General features: G+C 37.1%; 1 protein-coding gene across 1 annotated transcript in view; it reads right to left on the reverse strand.

The window, feature by feature from the left end:
• SLC4A10 (solute carrier family 4 member 10) overlaps positions 1 to 26,364 on the reverse strand; it is a 155,193-nt gene that overhangs the window by 9,385 nt on the left and 119,444 nt on the right. Inside the window, exons 16-20 of the mRNA XM_027776513.1 lie at positions 22,889 to 23,140; positions 21,572 to 21,640; positions 14,244 to 14,417; positions 13,250 to 13,372; positions 3,124 to 3,191 (exon numbers count right to left, since the gene is read on the reverse strand). Coding sequence (XP_027632314.1) covers positions 3,124 to 3,191; positions 13,250 to 13,372; positions 14,244 to 14,417; positions 21,572 to 21,640; positions 22,889 to 23,140 — 686 coding nt within the window. The remainder of the gene's footprint in view (positions 1 to 3,123; positions 3,192 to 13,249; positions 13,373 to 14,243; positions 14,418 to 21,571; positions 21,641 to 22,888; positions 23,141 to 26,364) is intronic.

A 26,364-nucleotide genomic window follows, 5' to 3' on the forward strand; every position in this document is an offset into this window, starting at 1 on the left:
CTTTCCCTCCTTTGTTCAGATGTGACCTTCTCAGACAGGTCTTCGGGGACTCCTCTATTTCAAAGAGTTATTTCCATCCACTAATGGTACTCCCGTCCATTACATTTCCTTTTTGTTTTTATAGTGCTTTTCACCGTCGGAAATACTACATTACTTGTTCATTTATCCACTATGTCTCCTCCTACCTCTATTCTACCTGAATATAAGTTTCATAAGGACAAAGATTCTTGACCATTTGTTCACTGATATTCTCCCAAGAGTTATACAGAGATGAATACTTATTACTTAACAAATATGTGTTGAATAAATGAAGGCATACTGTGTCTTTCCAAATGTCTGGAGGAACCCATACTATCAAGGACTGCAGGATGCCAAATGCTTTTTTCACATTTAAGACAGCGCCAGGGTCAGCAAGCAGTGTGATGGTTAAGGTGCTGTGGACTCTCACATAGGCAGTGATTTGAGTCCCAAACCTGGAGGCTTGAAATTCATGTTGGGCACACACACATACTTGCCCAAAATGGAGGAGGAGAATGGAGGAGAAGGAATTGCAGTGTGGCCATCATTCTGGGGTGGTGATTTCTCACTTTCCCTTTCACTGTCTCTCTCTGTCTCTCTGGCAAGTACACATAACCTATGGCAAATGCCTTAAAAAAGAAAAAAAGTGAAAGACAGCATCAATTATAGGTAATACCTAGGATGTTTCAAAATATCTCTGGAAATCTGATTGGTAGCAGCAATAAATCATGGACCAAGTGAAAGAAAAAGTAAGTGGGAAATTGGCATTTCTTTAAACTACATGTAGCAAGGATATTCTGTTGTGAATAAAATCATGTTCTATGGAGATCCTAGGCTGACCTCATATGACCCTCACTGGCGATAGTTCGCTGTTCACAAAGGGAAACAAATTCAGCTTTTAAAAGTAATGAAATCTTGAGTTTCTTGCTCTTCTCCTATATGAAAATTTGTTCTCTAATTCCTCTAATCTTTCCAATCCTAGAAAGATAGTTTACTAGCAATTCAAAGTATGAAATCAACTAATTTCCAAAAAAGCATCATGTGGAATACAAATTTTCTGTGTAATAATGTGACAAAGAATCTTGTGAGTAAAATTGTCTAGAAAAATGCTGTATTAAACAAAGTTAAACTTTTTTTAAAAGAAAAGGCAGTGCTACTAAATGCAGTAGATTGTTTCATATGCCGACGTTCATCGTCAATTTCAAACTGGAATTTAGTACTAAACATTTTCCAAACTTATTTAACCACAAAGCCCTTTTTGATAATGATGCCACATGAGACAAGGCTTATACAGAATATACTTGGGGACATGCAATTAAACAATTTGGGATTAAATTGAACAATCAACACAATTTTTAAATTTAAATGCTTTAAGAGAAGAAAACAGAGAAAAAGAAGACATATGAAATGTTTAGTATACCTGTACCCACTCTTAAGTGACAGGTTTACATTTTATTAATTCTACAGAATATGGTTTTAGAATCAGACACTGATGATCCAGAAGATTCTCTATTTTGTTTTCCAACACTATGACAAGTTTCTTCCTCAGAGAAAAGTCTTCTCTGCCTTTTTACTGGCATAGCTTTAAATTATCCATAAGTACTTTGCAATAAAAAAAAAATTGAACACTAGGGACCAGCAGTTGGCATAATGGCTATGTCACTGGACTCCCACGTAGTCGACTGCAGTTTGAGTTCCAGACCCGGTGGCTTAAACTCACACCAGGAGCGTATGTATGTGTGCCCAAGATCCCAAGAGGAGAATGGAGGAGAAGGGATTGCACCATGGGCACAACCCCTAGGGGGTTATTTCTCACTTTCTGTCTCTCTGTCTCCCCCTATCTTTCTGGCAATTGCATGTGACCTAAAAAAAAAAAAAAAAAAAAAAAAAAACTCTCCAAAAAAAAAGAAAAGAAATTGAAAACTAGATAGTACATAAAGTGGAATTATATAAAAAGACTATTTAAATTAAACTCTGTCTAGATAGGCAGACAGAAGTTTTGGCCAATACTTGCAAAAGTTATTATTACAACTTACAAGAGTTTGCTTTCTTTTTTCTTTTATTTATTTTTTGGGATTTTTTTTTTTTTTGAGAGTTTTTCACTATAGGGCACGTGCGCTCGCCAGACAGACAGAGAGAGACATAGAGACAGAAAGCGAGAAATCAACCCCCAGGGGGGATGGTCATGCCGCAATCCCTTCTCCATTCTCCTCTCGGGATCTTGGGCATGCACATACATGCACCCGCCATGAGTTCTAAGCCACCAGGTCCGTGACGTGAACCGCGGTCGACTACATGGGAGTCCAGCGACATAGCCATTATGCTAACTGCTGGTTCCCTGCTTTCTTTTTTCTTTAAAGTCCACTCATTTGTCTCTATCATCAGAGAGAAACAGATATTCATAAGGAGACACACAACCCCAACAGGGTCTCCACACCACGATTCTAGTACCAGACGTCCTGGATCACTAGTACAAACTCCTGGAGTACATAGGGATGTGACCAGAAATGAGGCTAGGACCCTTCCTACACCAGTCCAGTTGTGTTAGCTCTACTGGCCCAAGAGATTTGCTTTCTTTCGCTACATCTTTGTGCATAAAGAAGATTAGCATATTTTAGAGAACTGCACAGGTATTTCCTAAAACAATTTCTATGACTCAATCCTTCAAAACAAGAAACAGATGATCTCTTTGGAAGTGCCTTTTTAGGGGCAAATTCCCAGAGTTAAAATATATTCCTGTGTTCAACGTAGTGAATACCTAGCTCACTTCACTAGCAGTGAATCTTGGCCTGTCTTCAGGTGCTACTTACAGAGACTGTGAAAGAGATCTTCATACACATTATAAAATATGAGAAGAAAAGACTTCAGAGAACAGACTTCCTTGTCCCACTTCATTGTGTGCTACTTGGATATAGTCACAAAGCTATTACTGGTCAAATTTAGTACTTAGATTGGGTAATCTAATTCCTAATCTCAGTTTTCTACTTTAATATAACTTTAAGGAATCTATCTGGGGATCCACAAAGTATGAAATTCTTAAGTAGAGTAGAATATAGCAACATATTCCATTGCTTAAATTGAAGTGTTTTTAAATTTTTATCTTACCTGTAGTGCCCTTCCAGTGGGAGTTGTACAGTGCCCTCATCTTCCATAGCTAGCATACTTTGTTCTTCCTGGAAAGACAAACGTAAAGTATACAAAGTGAACCCGATGAGTCTCCATTTTACATTAAAGAAGAAACACAGATTAATGTTTCATTATCTCATTAACCTCAGAACCTTCCACTTTGTTTGCATTTATTAATTCTAGCACAGGTCCTTTCAATAAAGCATCAGCTACCAAGAACACAAGTAATTAATGAGAATCTCATAACACAAGTAATTTAAATGCTAACAACAATCTCCTTCATGTCACTCAATGTAAAACATGGTTAATTTAGAAACAGATTTTTAAAAAACTAACCTAAATTTTATAAGGACAAAAGTATGGGTAATCAGTTTAAGTTGTTATAAAGTTGAAATTATATTCCCAGAATGCTCTACTAGGAGGATGAGGGGTGCATTCTGAGCAGTGGTTCTCAAAATTTTATTTACATCAGAAACCCCTGGAAGACTTCCTAAAAATACAGGTTGCTGGGCTCCACCTCGGAAGTTCTGGCCCAAAGATCTGGAGTAGAGAGGGCATAATGATCCACATTTCTAGCAAGATAGCATTGATTTTGCTGGTCTGGGGACCACACTCTGAGAACCAGTGCTTTACAGAGTTGAAAAACAATGATGGAAATTATCTTCCAATATGGATCAAAACACAGGTGTGTCTTCATGAAGAAGATGGAATAATTTGACTGAACTTGGATGCTTCTTAGGCTTTTATTTTATGCCTCAGAATTTTTTGTAGAATGACAATATCCCACCCTTCCCAAGAGTGGAAATTCCTCATATACTTACGTATGCATTTCTTCATTTATGGCATTTTTAAACTATATCTTTGGAATTAAAATAATCTTACAGCTACAATGCTGAAATGTTCTACTTTTTTTCAAATAATGTTGTCATCAAACCTTTTATGTGCACCAAAAAAAAAAGGGAAGCTATCAACAGATTATCGCTCTTATTTAATGCATTTCTTTTGTTTTCCTCCCCTTTGTGCATGCACTTGCCAGAGGTAGACACAGAGACAGGGAGAGGAAAAAGTACTTCCCAATGGGGCATAGTCATGTTGCGATCCTCCCCATCTCTCTCCTCCTCCTTCTGAGATTCTGGGCATGTGCCGCATGTGCCCAGTGTTTCTCAACTCACAGATCTGGGACTTTAACCACCTGGTGAGCCACATGAGACCCAGCTGCCTTAACCTCAGGTAAAGCAGAGCCAGCCTACTCTAGTTTTCCAAAAGGAAAATTGGTGTTGCTTAAGTTCAATGATTATTTGGGACCATTTGAAAATGTTAAAACCATGGGGACCAGCAGATGGCATAATGGTTACATTGCTGGACTCCCACAGAATCAACTGCAGTTTGAGTCCTGGACCCAGTAGCTTAAAACTCACGCTGGGTGCATGTGCGTACATGCCCAAGATCCTAAGAGGTGACTAGAGGAGAAAGAATTGTGGCATGGCCATCCTTCGGGTGTAATTTTTCACTTTTTGTCTCTTCCTGTCTCTTTGGGGAATGCACGTGGCCTATAACAAAAGTCTATCAAGGAAAAAAAAAAAAAAAGGAGAAAATGTTAGGATCCTTGACTTTAACTCCAGAAATGGAGTTTTAAGATGTATAGTCATGAAGAACTAACTGACCTCTGGCCAATACAGGAACTGATTTTAAAAAAACAAAAACAAAAACAAAAACACATGGGGACCAGCAGTTAGCATAATGGCTATGTCGTTGGACTCCCACGTAGTTGACATGGTTCAAGTCCCGGATCTGGTGGCTTAAACTCATGCTGGGTGCATGTGCGTCCGTGCCCAAGATCCTGAGAGGAGAATGGAGGAGAAGGGATTGCGGCATGGCCATTCCCCCTGGGGTGTGATTTCTCGCTTTCTGTCTCTCTGTCTTTCTGGCGAGCGCACGTGCCTTATAGCAAAAAAAAAAAAAACCTCATGTGGAAGGCGCTGAAGACTCATCTTCCCCTTCTTGTAGTAGCTTAACAGAGTTAAACTAGCCTTAACCAGTTAGGTCAGCTACCTAAACCATCTGGCCTAAACTCAGTTTAGTTTGGCTGGCCTAATCCTTTCCCTAGAAAAATATGACCTGTGGTTGCTATCACTATGCAAGGCTGTTCCTAGGGTCCTCAGTATTCCGAGTTTGGCCCTCCACTTACACACTCCATAATCTGAAGATCTCATGCCTTATTTATTTATTTATTTATTTATGTTATTTAAAGACACAAAATGTTTTCTAGATTCTCTGTAGCTCACCTATGAATATATAATAAAAGGTAGAGGCATTTCTCATTTCACTCTTGGAGTACTCTCCCAAACTGCTGCCCAAGGCAGACCTCTCTCTCCAGGGACTTTGGTCGTGGTGCATATAGACTATGCCCAGCGTATGCTGCAGAATAATGGAGAAGCTGGGGAACTGCGTGAGCTCTGCTGCTTCTCTGCTAGAAACCTTATGCTAGATTTATATTCTGGGACTGGTAGCCAGTGTCTGTGACCCTTTACATTCTGAGAACTAGTTTTGGTCTCTTTCTTTCTCTGCCATTTTTAAAGAGAAAAAAAATTATTTTTAAGTCCAATAAAGTATTTTATTAGCTATATATTATGCCTCTTTCCTTTGTCATTTGTCAGTACTATTAGAACAAACTTAAGGTGGGGAGACAGTACCTAAGTGGTGTTTTATTTTGTTTTATTTTTTAAGAAGTTTTTGCCTTAGCGTGTGTACGCTCATCAGAATTGGAGAGAAACAGAGACAGTGAGAGGGAGAGTGTGGAATTACCCCCCCGGGGGGCAAGGCTGCACCACAGTCCCTTCTCCATTGTCTTCCCAGAATCTTGGGTACGCATGCACGTGCTCCCAACGTGATATTCAAGCCACCGAGTCAGGGACTCAAATCACTGTCAGCCACACGGGAATCCAACGACACATGAGAGCCAGTGACATAACCACTACACCACCTGTGGCTCCACCACTGGATTTATATTACCCAGTTCAGCACTTGAGGAGAGTTCATCTGCAACCTAGAATGGGGCATGCCTTCCATCTGGGCTACCTATAACGCATGGAATATAGTATAAACATCATGTTAACTTATATGCACATCCTGAAGGTCATGGGCATGGCCTAGCTATCCTCTCAAGTGTTGTAGAGAAGGCTACTTTCTCTATAGGTGAGTTTACCTAATGCCCATGGAGGGACTTAGAGAGAATTCTAAAGGCTATATAAATAAAATCAAAATATAACTCTTTCTTTGGTTGTCCACTGAAAGGTTAAGTCTGGTACATAGTATGTTTTCTGGCCAATTTGGAATAAAATGTGAAGAATTTTTACTGAAAGATTTAATAGTGAAATCCAAATGAGAACAGTGCCATCAGTGCTTGGGATACCTGTCAGCAGAAAATGAAGGCTAAAGATTCAATCTCACAGCCAAAAATTGGACCAAAGCTTTGTGAATAATTTTGGTTTTTTCTTCAGATGATTTTCCACTTTTCTCCCAAATTGCTTTCAATAATTATTTTGCACTCTGTGGCTTGTTAGCATGTGTGGGCTTTATACTAGTCATAATTCCATCCAAACAAAAACTCATCACCTCTAAAGATAGCATTTCCAAGCCATGCTTATCTGAAGGGAAGGGTGGCAGAGCTGCCACTGCCTTCAGTGCCAGAAGGAAGCTGGTGGGCCTGGGGGCGCAGGGATGGGGGGCCAGCTGCATCTCAGGCAGCACTGGGATGGAGCCAAAAAGTGTGACTATCTGGGAGGAGCAGTTAAATCATAACCTAGGTTATCGCAATCACACAGGAAAGGAGAATGAGAGCATAAAGCTACCAGATATTCACTAGCTAAGTCAGAAGTACCTTAAAATGAGTTCTATTCTGCACTTCATTTACACAGCATTCATCCAGAATATGCTGAGTCCTACAACACGGTGAAGTAATCAAAGGGATCACTCAGTGGCAGATTTCATCAATTTGACTAGACAGATATTTATACTGTGATTTAAGTGCCCTTTTTAAAATGGTTTTTGCCATAGAACACTGACCAGAGAGAAACAGAGGGTGACAGTGAGAAGTTACTACCTCCCTCCCCACCCTGGGAATGACCTCGCTGCAATCCCTTCCGTTCCATTCCCTTCTTGAGATTTTTGGGTACATGTTGCACATGTGCCCAGCGTGATTTCAAGCTGCCAGGTCTGGGACTCAAACTGCAGTCGGCCACATGGAGTCCAGTGCCTTCACCACCACACCTCCCGCTGGCCTCTTTAATGCTATCTTTTAATTAAGGTAGTCAAAGCATTTTTTCAAATACAAAATAAACGAAGGACAGTTAATGCTGTATCCAGCCATAAGCAGGAAAATTGAGGCTTAGACAATGAATGTACTCCACAGCATTTTTAAACATTAACTGAGCATGTGTTATGTACCAGGCACATAGAGAACAAGAATAATAATCCAAGAGCCATTAATTAATCTATTGAACAAATGCAAATTCAGTAGTCTGCATGACAAAATCTGGTAAGGGGCTTAGATACAACAATGAAAAGAGAGATGTGACCTTTACTCTGGAGCATGTAGGATGAACTAGAAAGTGAGTGGGAAAAAGGAAGAAATCAGATGGGAAGAAACAATGTGGGCCAGACAAAAAAAGAAGGAATTAATGAGATACTTGCATGACAATGTACAACTAGCCTGGTGGCAGCCAAAGACCTGAGTCGCATGGAAGTAGGAAACAAGATGGAGGTCAAGTTCTGGTGTGTTTTGATAAACAGGGCATTATTTACCACATTATATCACGAAACTAAATTGCATTTTGTAGTAGCATAAAAATTACAATTTATCATGAAACCTAATATCCAATCTGTTCTTTAATGAAATGGATAGCAACTATTAACATGTCCATTTTCAGGAACTATCTATTGGTTGTTGGGAAAGTCAGGATGCATTTTTGCATAGGAAAATACGTCATGACTTTCCTGACCACCTATTACATGTATGTAGGAGTCCTCAAATATTTCAAACAGCAGAAACAGCAGAGAGTCAATGTTCACAAAGATGCTTGGAGTGCTGGCCCAGCTACGATGACACAGGCAGTAGGGGAGCTGCTGTGTGGTATGGAAGCCATCTGGGAAGATCCTGGGTTCCTGTCCTGGATCTACTTGAACATGCTGGCACACTTGGCACCAAGGCTAGCTGTAGGACTCAGGGGAGGAACATGGTGTGAAGACCTTGTCAAGGGAACCTCTCTCTTTCTCTGGAAGTAAATAAACTAAAAATATATATATATGCTTAGACTATCAGAAAGAGAAAACATTCAGTAGTATTAAAATTCACAGATGTTATATTTAAAAAGGAACTTTATAAGCCAACCTCAACCCCTTTATTTTACCCAAGAGGAAAGAAAACAAAACATACAGAACATAAGAAGCATCTAACCATCTCCTTTCCCAACTACTCACAGAATACAGATAATGTTGTAATTACATATATAATATGAAACTTTGAAAATCATAGATATACTTATCAGTATTTATTATTTCCAATGAATAGGTAAGCCAATACATAAAACTACTCAGTGATGAAAGATGGTAAAAAGTGGGTGGGGGACAGGGGGAGTCCATAAATACATGGACGCAACATATATTTTTCATCAGGATATCTGATTCGGTGTCTTTACGTGATGATACAAATTGTTATAAATATGAAAGTTCTGATAGAGTAACCTTGTATTTAGATTATATTCTAGAGATTCAGATTCTGTGGGTTTAAGAAAGGGTTTATCTCAAACTTTAGCATGCATCAGAATCACCTGGAGGTCTTGTTAACACAGATTGCTGGCCTCAACCCCAGAGTTTCAATTCAACAGGTCTGGAATAAGCCCAAGAGTTTACATTCTAACAAGTTGCCAGGTGTTGGCTCATGCAGCAAAGGTTCTAGAACCACACTTTGAAAACCACTGCTTGAGGAAGAATATCCTTGATCAATCTTAATATTTAATTAAAAATGATATTTGTCTGTGCAACAATTAGGCCTTTTGCTTCCAAAATCAACAGCTGACTCTGACCTTTCTTATCAGTAAGATACCCTCTGTAATTTGGCTTTAAATTGTTTTTGTGTTCCCTTACGCTTTGTAGTGACTCTGCTTAATACAGACACAAGGCCCCCCGTGCCCTCTTTCTGCTTTTTTCCTGTATTATGTTATTAGAATGAATCCCCCAGTAAATCAAGAGGAATCAAGACTGTGACCACATCCACAGAATTAAATGTCCAGGATTTATCTAATAGTAACCCGCTTGTCCTCCTGCCCAGAAACGAACATTCTGTTGGAGTTTTCTGCTTTTAACAGTAGCCCTTTTGTCAAATGCGTACAATGTCCTGGAGAATATTTAAGTAGGAAGAAAGGCATGTTGGTACTCTGAGCACATTTGGACATCCAGAATTTGATTCTGCAGTCTTTCCTTTACACAGAGCAATGTGCAAAATGTCAGGGTTCCAATATTCATTTCTACCCTGATTATAATCCTTTCTTTCTAAAAACTGAAGCATATGCATATGCATATGCATGAAGTACATGAAAATTTGGAACAGAAGCTCTGCGACCTTGGACTGGCCTGTGTAGCTATTTATTCTGCTTAACTCATTATTGAATTTTAAGGTCAAATGAATGTTTTCTCAGTGCCATAAGACCAGAAATGGGCTACTGATAGGAAAACCCTGGAAGATAAAGGTACAAGCTTGTAACTATCATCAAAAGGACAAGAGGTGAGCTCACTTTAAATTCAAGTCTCGGGGAGCTGAGACATTTCTGCTATTTACCATCTTGCCAGATCATGATCAAAATTATTCAATTAATTTGAAAATTGCAGACATGTAATATTTCTAGAGAATGTGTCCATTTACCACCTGAATGTGCAATCTTCTAGAAGAATGGGTCTTGGTATCAGATGCCACAGTAAGAAAATCATATCACTCGTGGAGTCCAGAAGCCTCGAGAAAGTGAAATACCAAGATCTGGGCAACCAAGTAGAATTATCAACCAGAGATTTGAGTTTTAGCATAATCCTTCTTAAATCTTCCTACTCTCTTTCCTGATCATACTCTTTAACACTAATTCCAAGCTAGAAAGTGAAAATCTTTAAACTTCCTTTTCTCTCTCCAGCTCGATGGAGAATTTGCACTAGTCAGAACTATATTTTAATATTCACTTATGGAATATTTATTGGCCATTTTATCTGTTCTCTTCTTTCCACATACTCAGGGTCACATGAAAGTATCACAATACTAACATATTTGAGATTTTAAGAATGTACAAAACTGTCTGATTAATATATTCTAAGACATTTTTTCATATTTGGATCTGAAGGATTCAGCTATAAAATTGTCCCAGTAAATCTTCAATTTATTTTTGTATGCTTTCAGAAAGCATGAATTCTAGGAAATTTAGTAATATGTATTACTTCTAAAATGTTTATATCCACAATCAGAAAACAGCAAACACCTACTGGAATATAGTAGGCATATCATGTAAAAAGTTTATTACATAGAGTCTCTGCCCTAAGAGATTAATGAATTCTGCAGTGGACATATGGCAGACATCCATGTAAGGACCATCCCCATGCAGCTATGTTAAGTAGTTCTAGGCAATGGAAATGTGGGAATGGCAAATTCTTTTCTTTTTTTTTTTTAATTTCCAGAGAACATGTATACTCGCCAGAAAAAGAGAGAGAGAGAGGAAGAATGCATCCCCCATGGGGTATGATCTGCTGTAATCCCTTCATTACTCCATTCAGTCTAGACTTGAGGGATGCACATACACACACTCTATGTTTTTCAAGCATAGAGGCTAGGATTCAAACTGTGGTCAGTTATATGGGATCTGGCTCCCTTTACCACTATGCTATGGGGCCAGCCTGGGAATGACAAATTTTAATAAATTTATGATTATCACCATACTAGCTCTCTCCTACAGCACCAAAATACAAAAGACAAAGCTGAGATTTTTAAAAACCACATTAGAGAAGAATAGTAAATATCATATATTACACATCGTAAGTTTTAAGGGAAAAAAATGTTTCATGATATGGGGATGGCCCAAGGAGAATGATGTTAGAGAGATGAGTAGATTGTTGAGGTTGTTGCTACTTTATTCTACCAGAAGAAAAAATGGTATTTAACAGGAAATAAAAGCAGGATGATAAAGCAAAGTTACATTTGTAATTTAGATCTTAAATATACTTAATAGTTCTATGATTACTAGAAAGACTTAGAGAGGGGAGCGTGTGTGTGGCCAATGAGTTTTATGTTCTAAATGATTTTCATTAGAATTTAAACCTTGGAAATTATTTTTGATTGGAATAATTTTAATTGCATAAAGTATGGATAAGTAAAGGCTTTAGGAGTTCTATATTCTGATGTCCATTTTATTTAAACTGAAGTTGTGCCAAATTCTGTCTTGTCTTTCTTGAATAGTGTCTGAGGATAAGAGCAAACATTTACTAATGCCCTAAAATGACATAGAGATATTGGAATATCCATGTCAGAGCATTATTTTAAAAATCTGTAATACTTAAATAAGCAGGCCTAGGAAAATAACTACTGACAAGTTTATAATGTTACTTTTTCATTAGTAATATTGAATTAATGTTAATACAAGTAGGATTCTAAGTATTCCTTCTGCAATATTTGAGGTAATTGAAATATTCATCCAGAATTAATATACTATCATCCTGAGTGATCTTTACATGTGGGAGCCCATTGAAATGATGAGCTGCCATAGAAAGTGAAGGAGTTGCCAGTCACACGTTGGATAGCCAGCCATCTTTGTAGAAACTTTTGAGCAGAAACCTCTCTAGGTTTTGGACCTAAGCTGGGCTCACTAACTAAGACTATTGACATATCTGCAGATGAATTCCTCAAAATAAAGAAGTATTCTATGCTTTGAGAAAATTCTCTGCAAATAGGAAACTGAGTAAATTTACTGACCACCTGTTGAAGCAATAAAATGGAAAGAAAAATGCACATTCATCACCAAATATTTTCTTTCTTTCAGTTATATTTCTATTTATGTGAAAATTTTGTTTTATAATCTATAGGCTCACTCACTCTGCTAAATGTCATACTGGTCCTTTTTTTTCAATTTTATTCTTCATGGTTTTATGTACTTTTTTAAAATGTTATAATTAAATAGCCTTCAAAATAGGCCCAGATTTACATATGAGCTCTAAATATGACATATAAGTTTAATATATGAAACAAACTAGAATAAATCAGCAGTTTGTGAAAGTAATTAAAGCCCCTAAGTTTATCAGACATTTACCCAATTTAAAATCATACCAAAAGCAAACCAAATGAAAATTATTTTCCTCTACTGCATTTCATCTATTTCAGAATAAGTAATTTTTCATTAAAATATTTTCATTAGGTATCAGCAGATAGCGTAATGGCCATGTTGCTGGACTCCCATGTAGTCAACCACAGTTTGAGTCCCGGACTGGGTGGCTTAAACTCATGCCAGGTGTGTGTGTGTGTGTGTGTGTGCCCAAGATCCCTAGAGGAGAATGGAGGAGAAGGGATTGTGGTGTGGCCATCCTCCCTGGGGGTGATTTCTCACTTTCTGTCTCTTTGTCTCTCTCACCCTATAGCAAAAAAAACTTCTACAAAAAATAAAAATTCATTAAAACTTTGTTCCCAAGAAAAATACCCACAGTAATAATGTCTCTTCTTTTTCTTCTTATTCATTCAACCGAAAAACAATTATTTCATGATTATAATTTGGAAATAGTTGAGCATCAGCAAGTTTCTGCCATCCATAATAGAAGAATAAGAAAAGTAAGTCTTACAATTTGGAAGATAATTAAGTCCAAATCGTTTGCATACTTCATAGGGATCTGGTTTCCTTGTGTAGATCTTCTCTCTCTCTTCAAATTTTTATGATTTTAAACATTAAGTTTCCAAAGTAATCTACCTGTGATTGTTAATAGTCACTTATGATCTAAAGATAAACACAATTATTTAATTTCGTAATGAGCTATTACTGTGTTCCTTTCTTTTGCTTCATTATAAGATACTGATTTTGCTCTGACTTACTTCTTTTTCAGCATCTTCTAGTTTCTTTTTCTTACTCTCAGGCATTAAATCATCCAACCAACTGAGTTCTCGTTTGGTAAACAAGAAATCCATCAATTTTCTTACGAATACCAGAGCTAATACCTAAAGTAAATAATAAAATAAATTAAAGTGGGAAATTAGAGATGAGAGATATAGATTTGCTGGCTTTTTGATAGAAGCAAGTTGGTTTCTATCAGGGTTGAGATTGCAGTAAAATTTGAAGATATATGATGGTCTTTATAAAGTTTGTAGGAAATGCATATTTTGAAAAAACTATGTATGAATTTTTAAAATATTTACACCAAAATAAATGTGTACTTGAATTTTATTTCTCCGTGAACAATATGAAGTCCCCTTCTCTGTGTATAAAACATCGGTCTTTTGCTTTCTTTGTTAACTCTTCATATCACATCCCCAGAATAGTAAGTATTATTTTACACAATATAAAAGTCATTTAAAGAAGCAATTTAAAAAAACTATAAAATGTATTTAACTCTTTTCCTAAAATACATGTTAGTAATTTGCACTATATTAAATGAGCATGAAAACATTCTTATCTATACTAATAAATTTAAAAATTATTTATAGTCATTAAAATTCACTGTAGTCTTCTCTAAGTACAATATTTAAAATTGTCTAAAACACTTAACAAAATTTCATTGAAGAACATTCCTCTAATTTCTCAGATTTGCTAGTATATCGTTAATGCTAAATTTTTAAAGTGTACAATTTTCATTCAGCTTGAATTAATTCAAACCACTATAAACATGCAGAATGACAGAGACAAAACTAATATGAATCACTGAAATTCATACATTTTCTCAAACCCTGTCTTCATCACTAATTTCAGTGCCAGCATTCATATTAAGGCTTCCAATAATTATTAAAAACTACTCTTTTGTTCTGATTTCAGTTTGTGATTCTAATGAGAGCAGAAAACCAGAGGAAGAAAGAATTAACAGAAGTTTCATACCATCATGGGAAAGACAATAGCAGCTCTTGAAACTTTTATTATCCACAAAAGGGCAAGGCAGCTCATCTGAATAATGGTGAAGAGATGAACTTTCCGAAGTGGTACATGCCTTAGATATATAAAATCTGGTTGATGTTTCGCAGGCATCCAAAAGAGCTTTATTCTATCAAAAAGCTAAAAGATTAAACAGACTAAATAGTTTTTAGGGGTAAGAGAATAATGAGAGTAGGAAAGGTAGATGTTTAATATGATTCGAAATTTTAGGTTCACATTACATACATAAAATACACATCACACTAAGTTGATATTTGAGCATCAGGACAATATTATTATGTTTACACTTTGAAATACTACAATTCAATGTAATAACATCCCCACATTTTCTCAGATATGGAGGCCGGTTATAAATTAGCAGTTTAACAATCATATATGCGGGATTAGCAGTTAGCGTAATTGCTATGTCGCTAAACTCCCATGTAGTCGACCGCAGTTTGTGTCCCAGACCCCGTGGCTAAAACTCACGCCGGGTGCGTGTGCGTGCATGCCCAAGATCCCAAGAGGAGAATGGAGGAGAAGGGATTGCGGCATGACCATCCACCCTGGGAGGTGGGGGTGATTTCTCGCTTTCTATCTCTCTGTCTCTCTCTTGTCTCTCTAGAGAGCGCACATGCCTTATAGCAAACAAAACCTCTCAAAAGAAAAAGAAATCATATATGTCACTGCTAAATGTTACTACCTTGGAGAATAGAGCCCTAAGAGGCAGAACATAATCATCTTCTTTTCACCGTCTCATCACAATCTTTTCCTTTATTTGCTCCTCAAGTGTTGAACTTCCTGAACTCCTGGTCCCTGTCCTCTTTTCCCTGAAATACCTCATTCATACCAATGGCTTCCACTTTCACCTACTTGCCAACAATTCCCAGATCCAGATCTCTGCGTCATTTCTCTCTCTCTCCTGAGTTCTAGACCCATATCCAGCTGCACAGTATAATGTTTTCATCTTATTTTTTATTCTGCTATTTTGATTTTTACCACTTTGATTTTCAACAAAAGTGTTGATACTATCTTCATGAAAACAAACATCTTAAATATAAAAATTTAATCTAGATTAATTTTTGTTAATAAAGTCTTTTTTTTTTTTGGAGAAGATTTTGTTATAGGGCACGTGCGCTCGCCAGACAGACAGAGAGAGATAGAGAGACAGAAAGTGAGAAATCATCCCCCAGGGGGGATGGCCACGCCACAATCCCTTCTCCTCTGTTCTCCTCTCGGGATCTTGGGCACGCATGCACACGCACCCGGCGTGAGTTTCAAGCCACCAGGTCCAGGACGCGAACCGCAGTCGACTACGTGGGAATCCAGCGACATAGTCATTACGCTAACTGCCGGTCCCTGTTAATAAAGTCTTAATTCAGGTTATTCTTTCCTTCCTTCCAACCTTCCATTCTTTCTTCTCCCACACCCCAACCAGGTCTGGCTGTATTGTAATCTTCCTACCTCAGTTCCCAAAATAGTCTTCCACCACTGCACCCGCCTTCACAGAAGGCTGGGAATACAACCTGGGCCTTCCACAGTGTGTCAGCCATTCAAGTAGCGATGTCAACCAGTGTCTGCTACCAAAGCTGGGCCTCAGATTAATTTATTGATTGATTTTCTATACTACACTGTTAAACTATTTTTCTATTTTTCAACTATATTTTATTAAAATTATTTTTACTTGGATCAGTATTATTTCTGTTTAACTTTTGCCATAAATTTAGTACAATTATTTTCAAACTACATAACATTATTGCTATAGCTTTGAATTTAAGGCTATTTTTATTAAAAGAACAAATTTTTCCCAGTTTAAATTTTATAAATTAAATTTTATAAGAAGGCTAAATCTCTAATCACATTTTACTTACTTAAAAGTTATACTTTATGTTATTTTTATGTAGATCATTTAAATTTTTCTCAGGTCAGTGTTTTTAGGTTTCAATGTTTCCAACAAGAAATGATTATATAGAAAATAATGGTTTTAATCACTATTAGTAAATTCTATTTTATGTCACTTCTACTGTAATATCCATGATGGATTTACAAAAAAGTAAGATTAGATTTCATTTCTTAGATAACTTATAAGAAAACCATAAACAATTCTCATTAGATATTCCACAATTATTTCAAAATGCAGAGAGACAAATGCCCATGGAGTCAAAATGTTAGGTTCAAAACATCTAGTTGTATCTGCTTATATGTATAACAGGAATCCCAAATTCAGCTTAAATCTATCTTTTTTTCTGTGCTCCATGTCTTGTGGCATGGCCTAATCTTTCCTCTCCTCGTTATCTAAACTAAAATCATATATACATTAGTTTATTTGCTGTCCATTCATTTATTCGTGTTTATTCATACCTTCCCAAAGCATTTATTTAAATCTTCAGCACAGAGTACTAAGTACTGAACTCATTCCTACCCCATCTCTGTCCATGTACATGTAACTGGGCCTTTTTATTTCTATTTCCTAAATATCTTTTAAAATTAGAAGTCACTAAACAAATAAATATATCTTGGTACATGATGGAAGTGGGACTGGGAAAGGAATAAAATAAAATTCTCTGGCTTACAACTGAGTATTTCTGCTTCTGCAGAAGTAATTTTACCCAGTCACCATTTCTCCATTATGTTATTGCATAAGTGTACTTCAGCATGTGGGTGCTTCAATTGTTATTGTTTAAATGGCACATTTGCTTTACTTTGGACTCTTGCTCTGTTAGAATGAATATAGATGTGGTTATATATCTGATTACAGAAACAGCATTCATGAGAACACTGTGATCCGTTTTGTTTCTTCCACAGTTCACAGTGAGAAGCCCAAATAAGAAGTTTCTTAATATTCCCAAACAATCATAACATACAGATTCCTCTAATATATAGAATAACAAAGTAACGTTCTTCTTGAGCCATTGATATTCAGCCTATTTCACTGTTACCCAAGTAATAATAATCATAATAAATATTCTGAGCTTTACATTGGACTTTTATCATATCCTGCTATCAATATTCCACTCCCTCCCTGAGTTAGCTACAAATCTGAATAAGAATTTCAATTGTCTGAGCTTGGGGCTCACTTGCATTTTCACTGACCTTTTTCCTCTGGGTAAGAGACTGTCAATATGTGACCTGGCTTACTGTTTCATTAGAACTATTTAAAACTCACTGTACTTAACTCATGGGCCGTTGATAATGTTTTCTTCAATTTTCATTTGAATGATTCACACCCCAAATAATTCCAAAACTTGACATTCTTGTTTAATTCTAAACCTCATGGGTATAAAATCATGTGAGCGGAATTAGGGGGGAAAATCTGTTGAAATCTATCAAAATTATTTTGTTTCTTAAGCTTCTGCTACTGTATTTATGTGAGCCTGGGGCCTAATAATAAATACTTTTCACTTACAGATGAAATTAGTACTCATGGAACTTTTGCCACAGGCAAAAAAAAAAAAAAAACAGCAAAACAAATAAATAAAACCTCCTCAGTACTCTTTCCTATCTGCCTTACCAAACCAATTTTATCAAAATATACTTTTCATATATGAAATATTAAATGAGCAAATTATATTTAATTAGAGTCTAATTTAAACACATGATACATCTCTATCATCTACCTTTGCCACTTTGATTGTAACCACCGTCAAGATAAACAGAGTCACACTATCTACTTTTGGTGCATGGTGATCTGACGATGACTTCAGACTGAAGTTCTGCCTTCATTCTGATGTCCGGCACTGTTCTAAAAACAAGGCTTAGGGGCCAACAGGTTGCAAAGTGGTAAAGCAGTGGACTTCCATGTGGTTGACCATGGTTCAAGTCCTGGATTCAGAAGCTTGAAACTCATACCAGGGATGTGTGTGTGCATGCCAAAATCCCAAGAGGACAACAGAGAAGGAAGGATCATGGCATGGGTCATGGTCACACAACCTGGGGGTAATTTCTCGCTTTCTGTCTCTTTGGTGAGCAGATTCACCCTATGGCTCTTTCCTATCTGCCTTACCAAACCAATTTTATCAAAATATACTTTTCATATATGAAATATTAAATGAGCAAATTATATTTAATTAGAGTCTAATTTAAACACATGATACATCTCTATCATCTACCTTTGCCACTTTGATTGTAACCACCGTCAAGATAAACAGAGTCACACTATCTACTTTTGGTGCATGGTGATCTGACGATGACTTCAGACTGAAGTTCTGCCTTCATTCTGATGTCCGGCACTGTTCTAAAAACAAGGCTTAGGGGCCAACAGGTTGCAAAGTGGTAAAGCAGTGGACTTCCATGTGGTTGACCATGGTTCAAGTCCTGGATTCAGAAGCTTGAAACTCATACCAGGGATGTGTGTGTGCATGCCAAAATCCCAAGAGGACAACAGAGAAGGAAGGATCATGGCATGGGTCATGGTCACACAACCTGGGGGTAATTTCTCGCTTTCTGTCTCTTTGGTGAGCAGATGCACCCTATGGCAAAAATCTCTCTCAAAAAAAAAAAAAAAGATAAATAAATAAAACAATAAGGACTTCTCTCAAAGTCAGAAGCTGGTTATTCACTAATAGAGATCTGTGCTGCCTGTCCCCCAGTCAGGCAATTGTTCTTTTATATATATTTGAACAGCAACAAGTCTAGTTCTGTCATAAGAGAAAGCTGGAACTTATATTTGCCTTCTAGATGACAAAAAAATAAATAAAAATATAAACCTCAAATTTAGTTCCTTTTAAAGAAAATTTAAGTGCTTTGGCTAAATAATGTTGTTATGAAACAAGATTATTCAAAGGCATATTTAAGTGGAAATCTGTGCTAGTCCATTTCCTAGGACTGACATAACAAATTACCACAATTTGGTGGCATTAAACAATAGAAATTTACCCTTTCACAGTTGCAGAGGCCAAAAGTCAAGATGGCCAAGGCCATGCTCCTTCTGAAGGCCCTGGGGAGGAACTTTCCTTGCCTATTCTAGTTCCTATGACTCCTGACATCCTTGTCTTATGGCAGCAAAACTCCAGTCTTCTCCTCCATCTTCACACAGCCTTCTTCCCTGTATCTCTATGTGCCTCTCCTCCTCTCAAAGACCCCAGTCATTAGACTTAGGACCCACTCTACAACCACGATGATTGCCTCTTGAGATCCGTATTTAATTACATCTCCAAAGACTCTGTTTCCAAAAGGTCACATTCAGAGACTCTAGGCAGATAGGAATTTTGAGGAAACACTTGTATGCAACCCATAATAGTGTAATGTAAGAAATAAACAGGAAAAATTTGCTTGCAACCTCTGTTAAGATTTGGAATAAACCTATGAAGCTTTTCAAATGTGTCCACAAGTTCTTTGATACTTCATTTCATCAGATAGAGTCTAATTTTCCTCATCTTGTGTGTAAACTCTACTTAGTAGCTCATTTTTAAAACAAAAATAGGGGAAGGTATGTACAATTTTGGAGATAAGTCAAAAGGCACTGTGACTTCATTCTCTCTCTCTCTCTCTCTCTCTCTTTCTCTCTCTCTCTCTCTCTCTCTCTTATATTGCTTACTGTGAAAGAATTGCTTCCTTGTTGTAAGGACACATAAGTAGCCTACAGAGAGGCCCTTGTGGCAAAAAACCCTGAGGCCTCCTGTCAACCACCAGAGAGGATGTCTTGTCCACAGCTGTGTGATAAACCCTTTTGGAAGTAGATCGACCAGTTCTACAAAGCCTTCAGATGACTGGAGTCTTTGTCCACATCCTGAGAGCAACCACATGAGACAGCTTAACACAGAACCCACCTGGTGAATCTGTCTCCAAATTCATGATCCCCAGAAACTGTGAGGTAATAAACATTTTTGTTGTTGCTTTTGTTTATTTTTGAAAAGAGGTTTTTGCCTGCACTCACCGGAAAGATAGAGACAGAGACAGAAAGTGAAAAATCACCCTCTGGGGGTGGGGAGATGGCTACACTGCAATCCCTTTTCCTCCATTCTCCTTTTGGGATCTTAGGCATGCATGCACACATGCCCGGTGTAAGATATAAGCCCCTGGGTCTGGGATTTCAACCACAGTCAACTACGTGGGAGTCCAGCAACATAACCATTCCGCCATCTACTGGTACCAACATTTGTTTGTTGTTGTTGTTGTTGTTGTTTGTTTTTGTGGGGTTTTTTTCAGCTAAGTTGTATAGTATATTTGTTGTGTAGTAATCAAAAACCAATACATCACCTAAAATACTTAGCTAATCAGTACTTAAGGCATTAAATTTCTCTTAGATTTTACACTGCCTTACCCTACACCTTTATTGAATTAAATTTCTCTTAGATTTTACACTGCCTTAGACTACACCTTTATTTTAAATTTTAAAAATAATTATATAATACAATTATAATAATAAGAGAAAAACATATGTGAAAGGAAAAAAATCACCAAAGTTCTCACTCTCTAAACAAATGGTTTTTGTTTCTCCACCTTCCTTTTTAACGCAGTACAAACTCATAACTTTATAAGCCTATGGTAGGTATTTTTTCACTTTGCATTATGTCATAACCATTTGTTTGTTAGTTTTAGAGAGATTTTTGTTATAGGGCATATGCCCTCACCAAAGAGATCTAGTAAATCAGAGAGACAGAAAGAGAGAAATCACCCCCGGGAGGATGGCCTAGCCATCTTTCTCCTCCATTCTCCTCTCCAGATTTTGGGCACACATGCACATGCACCAGTATGAGGTTCAAGCCTCCAGGCCCAGGACTGGAACCACAGTCGGCCATATGAGAGAATAACAATGTAACCTTTACTCTATCTGCTGGTCCCTGTCATAAATATTTTTTACCACGTTATTTTTGTGATAATCATAATTATTCATTTTAAATGAATGCACCATAAGTTACTTAATTATTTCACTGCTCTTGGATAACTGGATTATTTCCAATATTTTAATAGTATGGGCTACTATGAACATCTTTGTACATAAAGCTTTTTCTGTTCTCATGGATGCTTATAAACATGAGCAGAATGTCATAATTCTAAGTATTAGATGTACTTTAAAAGGTACTGCTATTAGTTTTCTAAAATAGCTATAATATCAAAACTTTATACAAGATTAGTATATTTACAATAAATGAAAGTACCCTAAGATTATGGACCGTAGGTGCTAGAGAGGAAATCTTTAATCTTTGCAACTCTGACAAGTTCAAAGAAATATAATTGTGTTCTGAAAATGGACACTCATGTGGTATCATTTCATTAGCTGTCACATGACCTAACATAAATCGGCCTTGAGAGAAGTCATCACAGATATGACTACAATACTGTAAGTAATTTACCTGGATTCCCTTTAGTGATGAAGCACCCATATAAAGAAATACTCCGTATAATACTGGCATGGGAATGAACTGTAAAAGAACAATTAAGCAACAAGCACAAGTTATTATCAAAATAATGTGGTCATACTATATTGCACTTACCAAATTCAAAAAAATAGAAAAACAGCAAAATAGGTATTTTAGAAGCAGTATGGTACAGAAGCAGAAGCTATAGGTTCGAATTTCAGCTCTAACATGTTTAACTGTGTAACCTGAGGTAAGTTATTTAAGGTCTCTGAGTCTTAGTTTCTCACTATATAAAAAGAGATAATAACAATTGGCTTGCCATATTCAATAGGCAAAACCTATTAAAGGAACCCACAGAATACATAATGAAATAAGTATGAAATATACCACTTTAGAAACAATTTGATTTTGTTTCATATTCATAAGGCATTGAAACTAACAATAAAGAATGAAGCTAATATCTAGATGTTCCCACATTATACCATATATCTGTAAGCAAGTGGATTGCTCAAATGATCTCTTTTATTGGAATAACTCATTTTCGTCCTAGGTCTATGAGATAATTACTTATATAACATAGAAGGTAATTCTTACCAAGGCACTTGTGTCAGTGATTAAACACAAGTAAATTTGTGTAAATGATTAAATAATTTAATTTAAAAATTTGAATTATACCCAAATAAAATGAGTTATAATTTATAATGCAATTAGCAGACTTTGAAATTATCTGCCAAAAGGACAGGACAAAATAATTACTTTTTAATGCTCTTCAAATGGAATCAATTATTTTAGATGGGAATAAGATAGATATATTCAATGATGATGTCCTTGCAGTAGTATTATGGGGTGTTTAAAATATAACACTGTCTATGTGACTGTGATCATAACTATGCATCTCTCTACTTCTCTATCTTATAATAGGAGTATCAATGGCTAATACAGCTGTCACCAACAGGAAAAGAGAAGCTTTACTTTCTGTAAGTCTGTAGTCAATTCAGGTCATAAATTAGTCTGAAATAATGGCTGCCATTTTTTCCCATAGTTTGATCACCATTTCAAGGTATTATAATAATTTATACATCAAATTTTACTTTGTCAAATGAAATTTTTATGTACTTAGGGATTCTAAAATGTAGGCTGTAATACCCCCTCTTAGGTTATGAAGAATTATATAACCATGTTAAAGAAATTTATCACTTTGATCATGTCATACAGTATTTGCAAACTTATAGATTAGATTCAAATGAAAATTTTAATGAATGATAAATATATTCTACCCTCTCTTAAATTCATGAAGACAGATTTCTTTACCTTCAGAATACTGGTCATAAAAACTGAAGAGCCCATAAGAATAAAAATCATAAGCCCAGTAACCCTTTGCTCTCGAATGCCAAGGAATTTGGGTTGTTCTCCTGGAGCTGAACATTCTGATTCCAGCTTGAGGCTGTTGACGTGAGTGATGGAGAGGACCGTTGCAGCCACAAACCATGGCAGGCCCATGATGGAACACACACCCAGCATGACAGCCACCATTAATAGATCCAGATGGTACCCACAACCTTTCTGTTAACAACAAGCAAAAAAAAAAAAAAAAAAACAAAAAAAAAAAAAAAAAAAAACAGAAAGAAAATAAAAGAAAAAAAGAAAGAAAGAAAAAAGAAAAAAAAAAAACTGTCAACAATAGAACTGTGAATGTCCTGATTGAGAATAGAAACCACTTTCCAACAATACCAAAGAAGCCTCTTCTTAAACATTTCCCATTTGCCCTCTTTTGTTTCAATGGGTGATTTTTACTGGGAAGAATCATAACATGGAGCCTATTTTTCCTTATATAATTCCTAATTTTTATCTCATTATAACGACTCATCTTAATGCCGTCTTGCTCTCATGGTTTCTGTTTCAGCATTAGAAAAATCAGCCTCTCCTTAAAATGATAATATATATTTTTTATGTCCTCTGTGGTTCTACTCCACTATCTGTCCTCTAGGACTGCAAACTTCAGTGCTTTCTAGAACAGACAGGACGTGTAAATCACGAAGAAACAGGTGCAATAGGATGTGAGGAGATTGTTCTCTTGAATAAGATGACTAAGTAAGGCCTCTCTGAGGAGAAAAATCAGAGAGAGCACCATTTCCCTCTTGGTCTATTTGACATTTCAACTGTTATTTTAATTTTTATGACTACTTCACATAAGGCAATATAATGAAGTGGTTAAGAGTACAGATACTTGGGAACCAGCAGTTAGCGTAATGGCTATGTCACTGGACTCCCACGTAGTCGACCGCGGTTCGTGTCCCAGACCCGGTGGCTTAAAACTCACGCCGGGCGCGTGTGCGTGCGTGCCCAAGATCCCGAGAGGAGAATGGAGGAGAAGGGATTGCAGCGTGACCATCCCCCCTGGGGGTGATTTCTCGCTTTCTGTCTCTATGTCTCTCTCTGTCTGGCGAGCGCACGCGCCCTACAGTGAAAATCTCTCAAAAAAAAAAAAAAAAAAAGAAAAAGAGTACAGATTCTTGGCCCAGCCATGGTGGTCCAGCAGTTGTGCCAATGTGCTGTGATGCTGGAAACTACGCAGAAGATGGGGGTTTGGTTCCCTGAGTCGACCAGTTTTCAGCAGGTGCATGTATGTATGGCCATGATCCTGGAAGGCTAGAAAAGGCTGGAGAGAAGTAGCAGCATGAAACACTTTTGAAAACACTTGTCTTCCTCTCTTAAGAAAGAAAAAAGAAAAGAAGGAAGGGATTAAAAAAAAGAGAAAAGGAAAGAAAAAAAAAGAAACTTAAAACAAAAACAAAAACCAAGGGTATAGATTCTACCTAGGATCAAAGGCCAATTTCAGTAACCTTAGACAAAACACTTGTGTCTCTTTTTCTCTATCTGAAAAATGGTAATGATGATAATAGAAGACATCTCATTGGGATTTTGTGAAAATTAAAGTACTTAATTTTGCAAATCATTTAGAATAATGTCTGCTATCTAGTAAGCATCCAGTAAAGGTTAAGTGCTATTGTATTTTGACTGTTGAACAATACATTTTTCTTTGGTACTCACTTTGTTTCTAGGCTCCTCAGTAATGCGTGTTTCTTATGGGCAGATAATGTCCCATAATTTTTTTCCCCCACAATCATACCCATACAGTAAGAAATCAACACAAGTTACCAACTGATTTTTTTTTAGTTGCCAGATGATGTGTGGGCTCACCAGGGAGAGAGACAGAGAGAGGGAGAGGGAGAAAGCATGCCCTCACACATGGAGTACAGTCATGCCACAAACCCTTCTCCACTTTTCTAACCTGTAGGGATTTGGAGCATGCATGCGCATGTACCCTGTGTGCTTTCCAGTTCACCGGGGTTAGGATTTAAATCGCTGTCAGCCATGAGATATCTGTCTTACCTTAACCAGTAGACACATTACCACCAGCCCATCAACTGATTTTTTTAAAAGGAAATATGCGTCATTGAAACATCTCTTAAAATTAAATTTAGTAAGTGTAATTTAAAAATAAATATAGCAGCTAAATCTGTTATGAAAATCATGAGCAGAAATTACCAATTCTTCTGGAAAAATAGTTTTGGGGTTTTAGAGGCTCATATATCAAACTGCAAGCATTCATAGTGAATACAAAAATTCATATAGTCTGTAGTTTACACATAATATACTATTAAATTGCATATTTGCGACGATATTGTTTTCTCTCTACTAGTTTGTCTTTATAATTATTTTCTTATTAAGAAAAATATTCTTAAAGTCAATTGTATGTCCTTCATTTCTGTTTATTCCTGCCAAATTACAAAAGTTCAAGAGATGAGGGACCAGCAGTTAGCGTAATGGCTATGTCACTGGACTCCCATGTAGCCGACTGCGGATCTAGTCCCGGACCTGGTGGCTTGGCCTCACGCCCGGCACATGTGCATGTGTGCCCAAGATCCCAAGAGGAGAATGGAGGAGAAGGGATTGTGGCATGGCCATCCCCCCTGGGGGGTGATTTCTCGCTTTCTGTCTCTCTGTCTCTCTCTGTCTTTCTGGCAAGCGCATGTGCCCTATAGCAAAACCTGTCAAAAAAAAAAAAAAAAAGTTCAAGAGATGATAGTGAGGAGAATATATATGGAAGATAACTACCTGAGAACCTTTCTTCTTTGTACTGTCACCAGTGCAGTGGTAGCCTTCCTTGGGTCAACTTAATTGGCACAATGCTATAATTCACCAGAAAGTCTAAACTCAAATAACTATGACTCTGAAAACTTTTCTTTGCTAGTAAATCAGGAAAGATTTTCATTCATAAGAGCTGGAAAGTGTAAAGGAAAGCATTCGGTGTCAGAAAAACCAAAATGGCATGGAAAGAGGATTCACCGCAGCTATAATATGGCCCCCTGGCCCTTTTGCAAAACATTTTAGAAGATGTGGTTCCACAGAACAGAACTCAAATTTTGTCCTTTAAAAGGACAATATCATACACAGGAGTGAGCTTAAGAGAAGGGTTTTGTCCTTGGGACTGTGGAGTGAGACAGATGTAGAACAGTAAGATCCTAATTCCTCAAGGCCTGTCTAGGAGGGAGCGTGATATAAATGGTACAGAACACCCCCAGAGCTGTTCTGCAAGGTTATGGCAGTGCTGAGGGAGAATGGAAGGTGGAAGGCATTGGTGGCCACGAGGTGAACATTAAAGGTCAGAAGACAAGGGGCCATGAGAGCTGAGGTTGGGATTTTAGAACACCCAGGATTTTCTCAAGATACCTATTAACCACTGCTAAATAACATGAGAAAGGCTTTCCTCACGATAATAATTC

This window comes from Tupaia chinensis, unplaced genomic scaffold, assembly GCF_000334495.1.
Source record: "Tupaia chinensis unplaced genomic scaffold, TupChi_1.0 Scaffold000674_2, whole genome shotgun sequence".
NCBI lineage: Eukaryota > Metazoa > Chordata > Mammalia > Scandentia > Tupaiidae > Tupaia > Tupaia belangeri.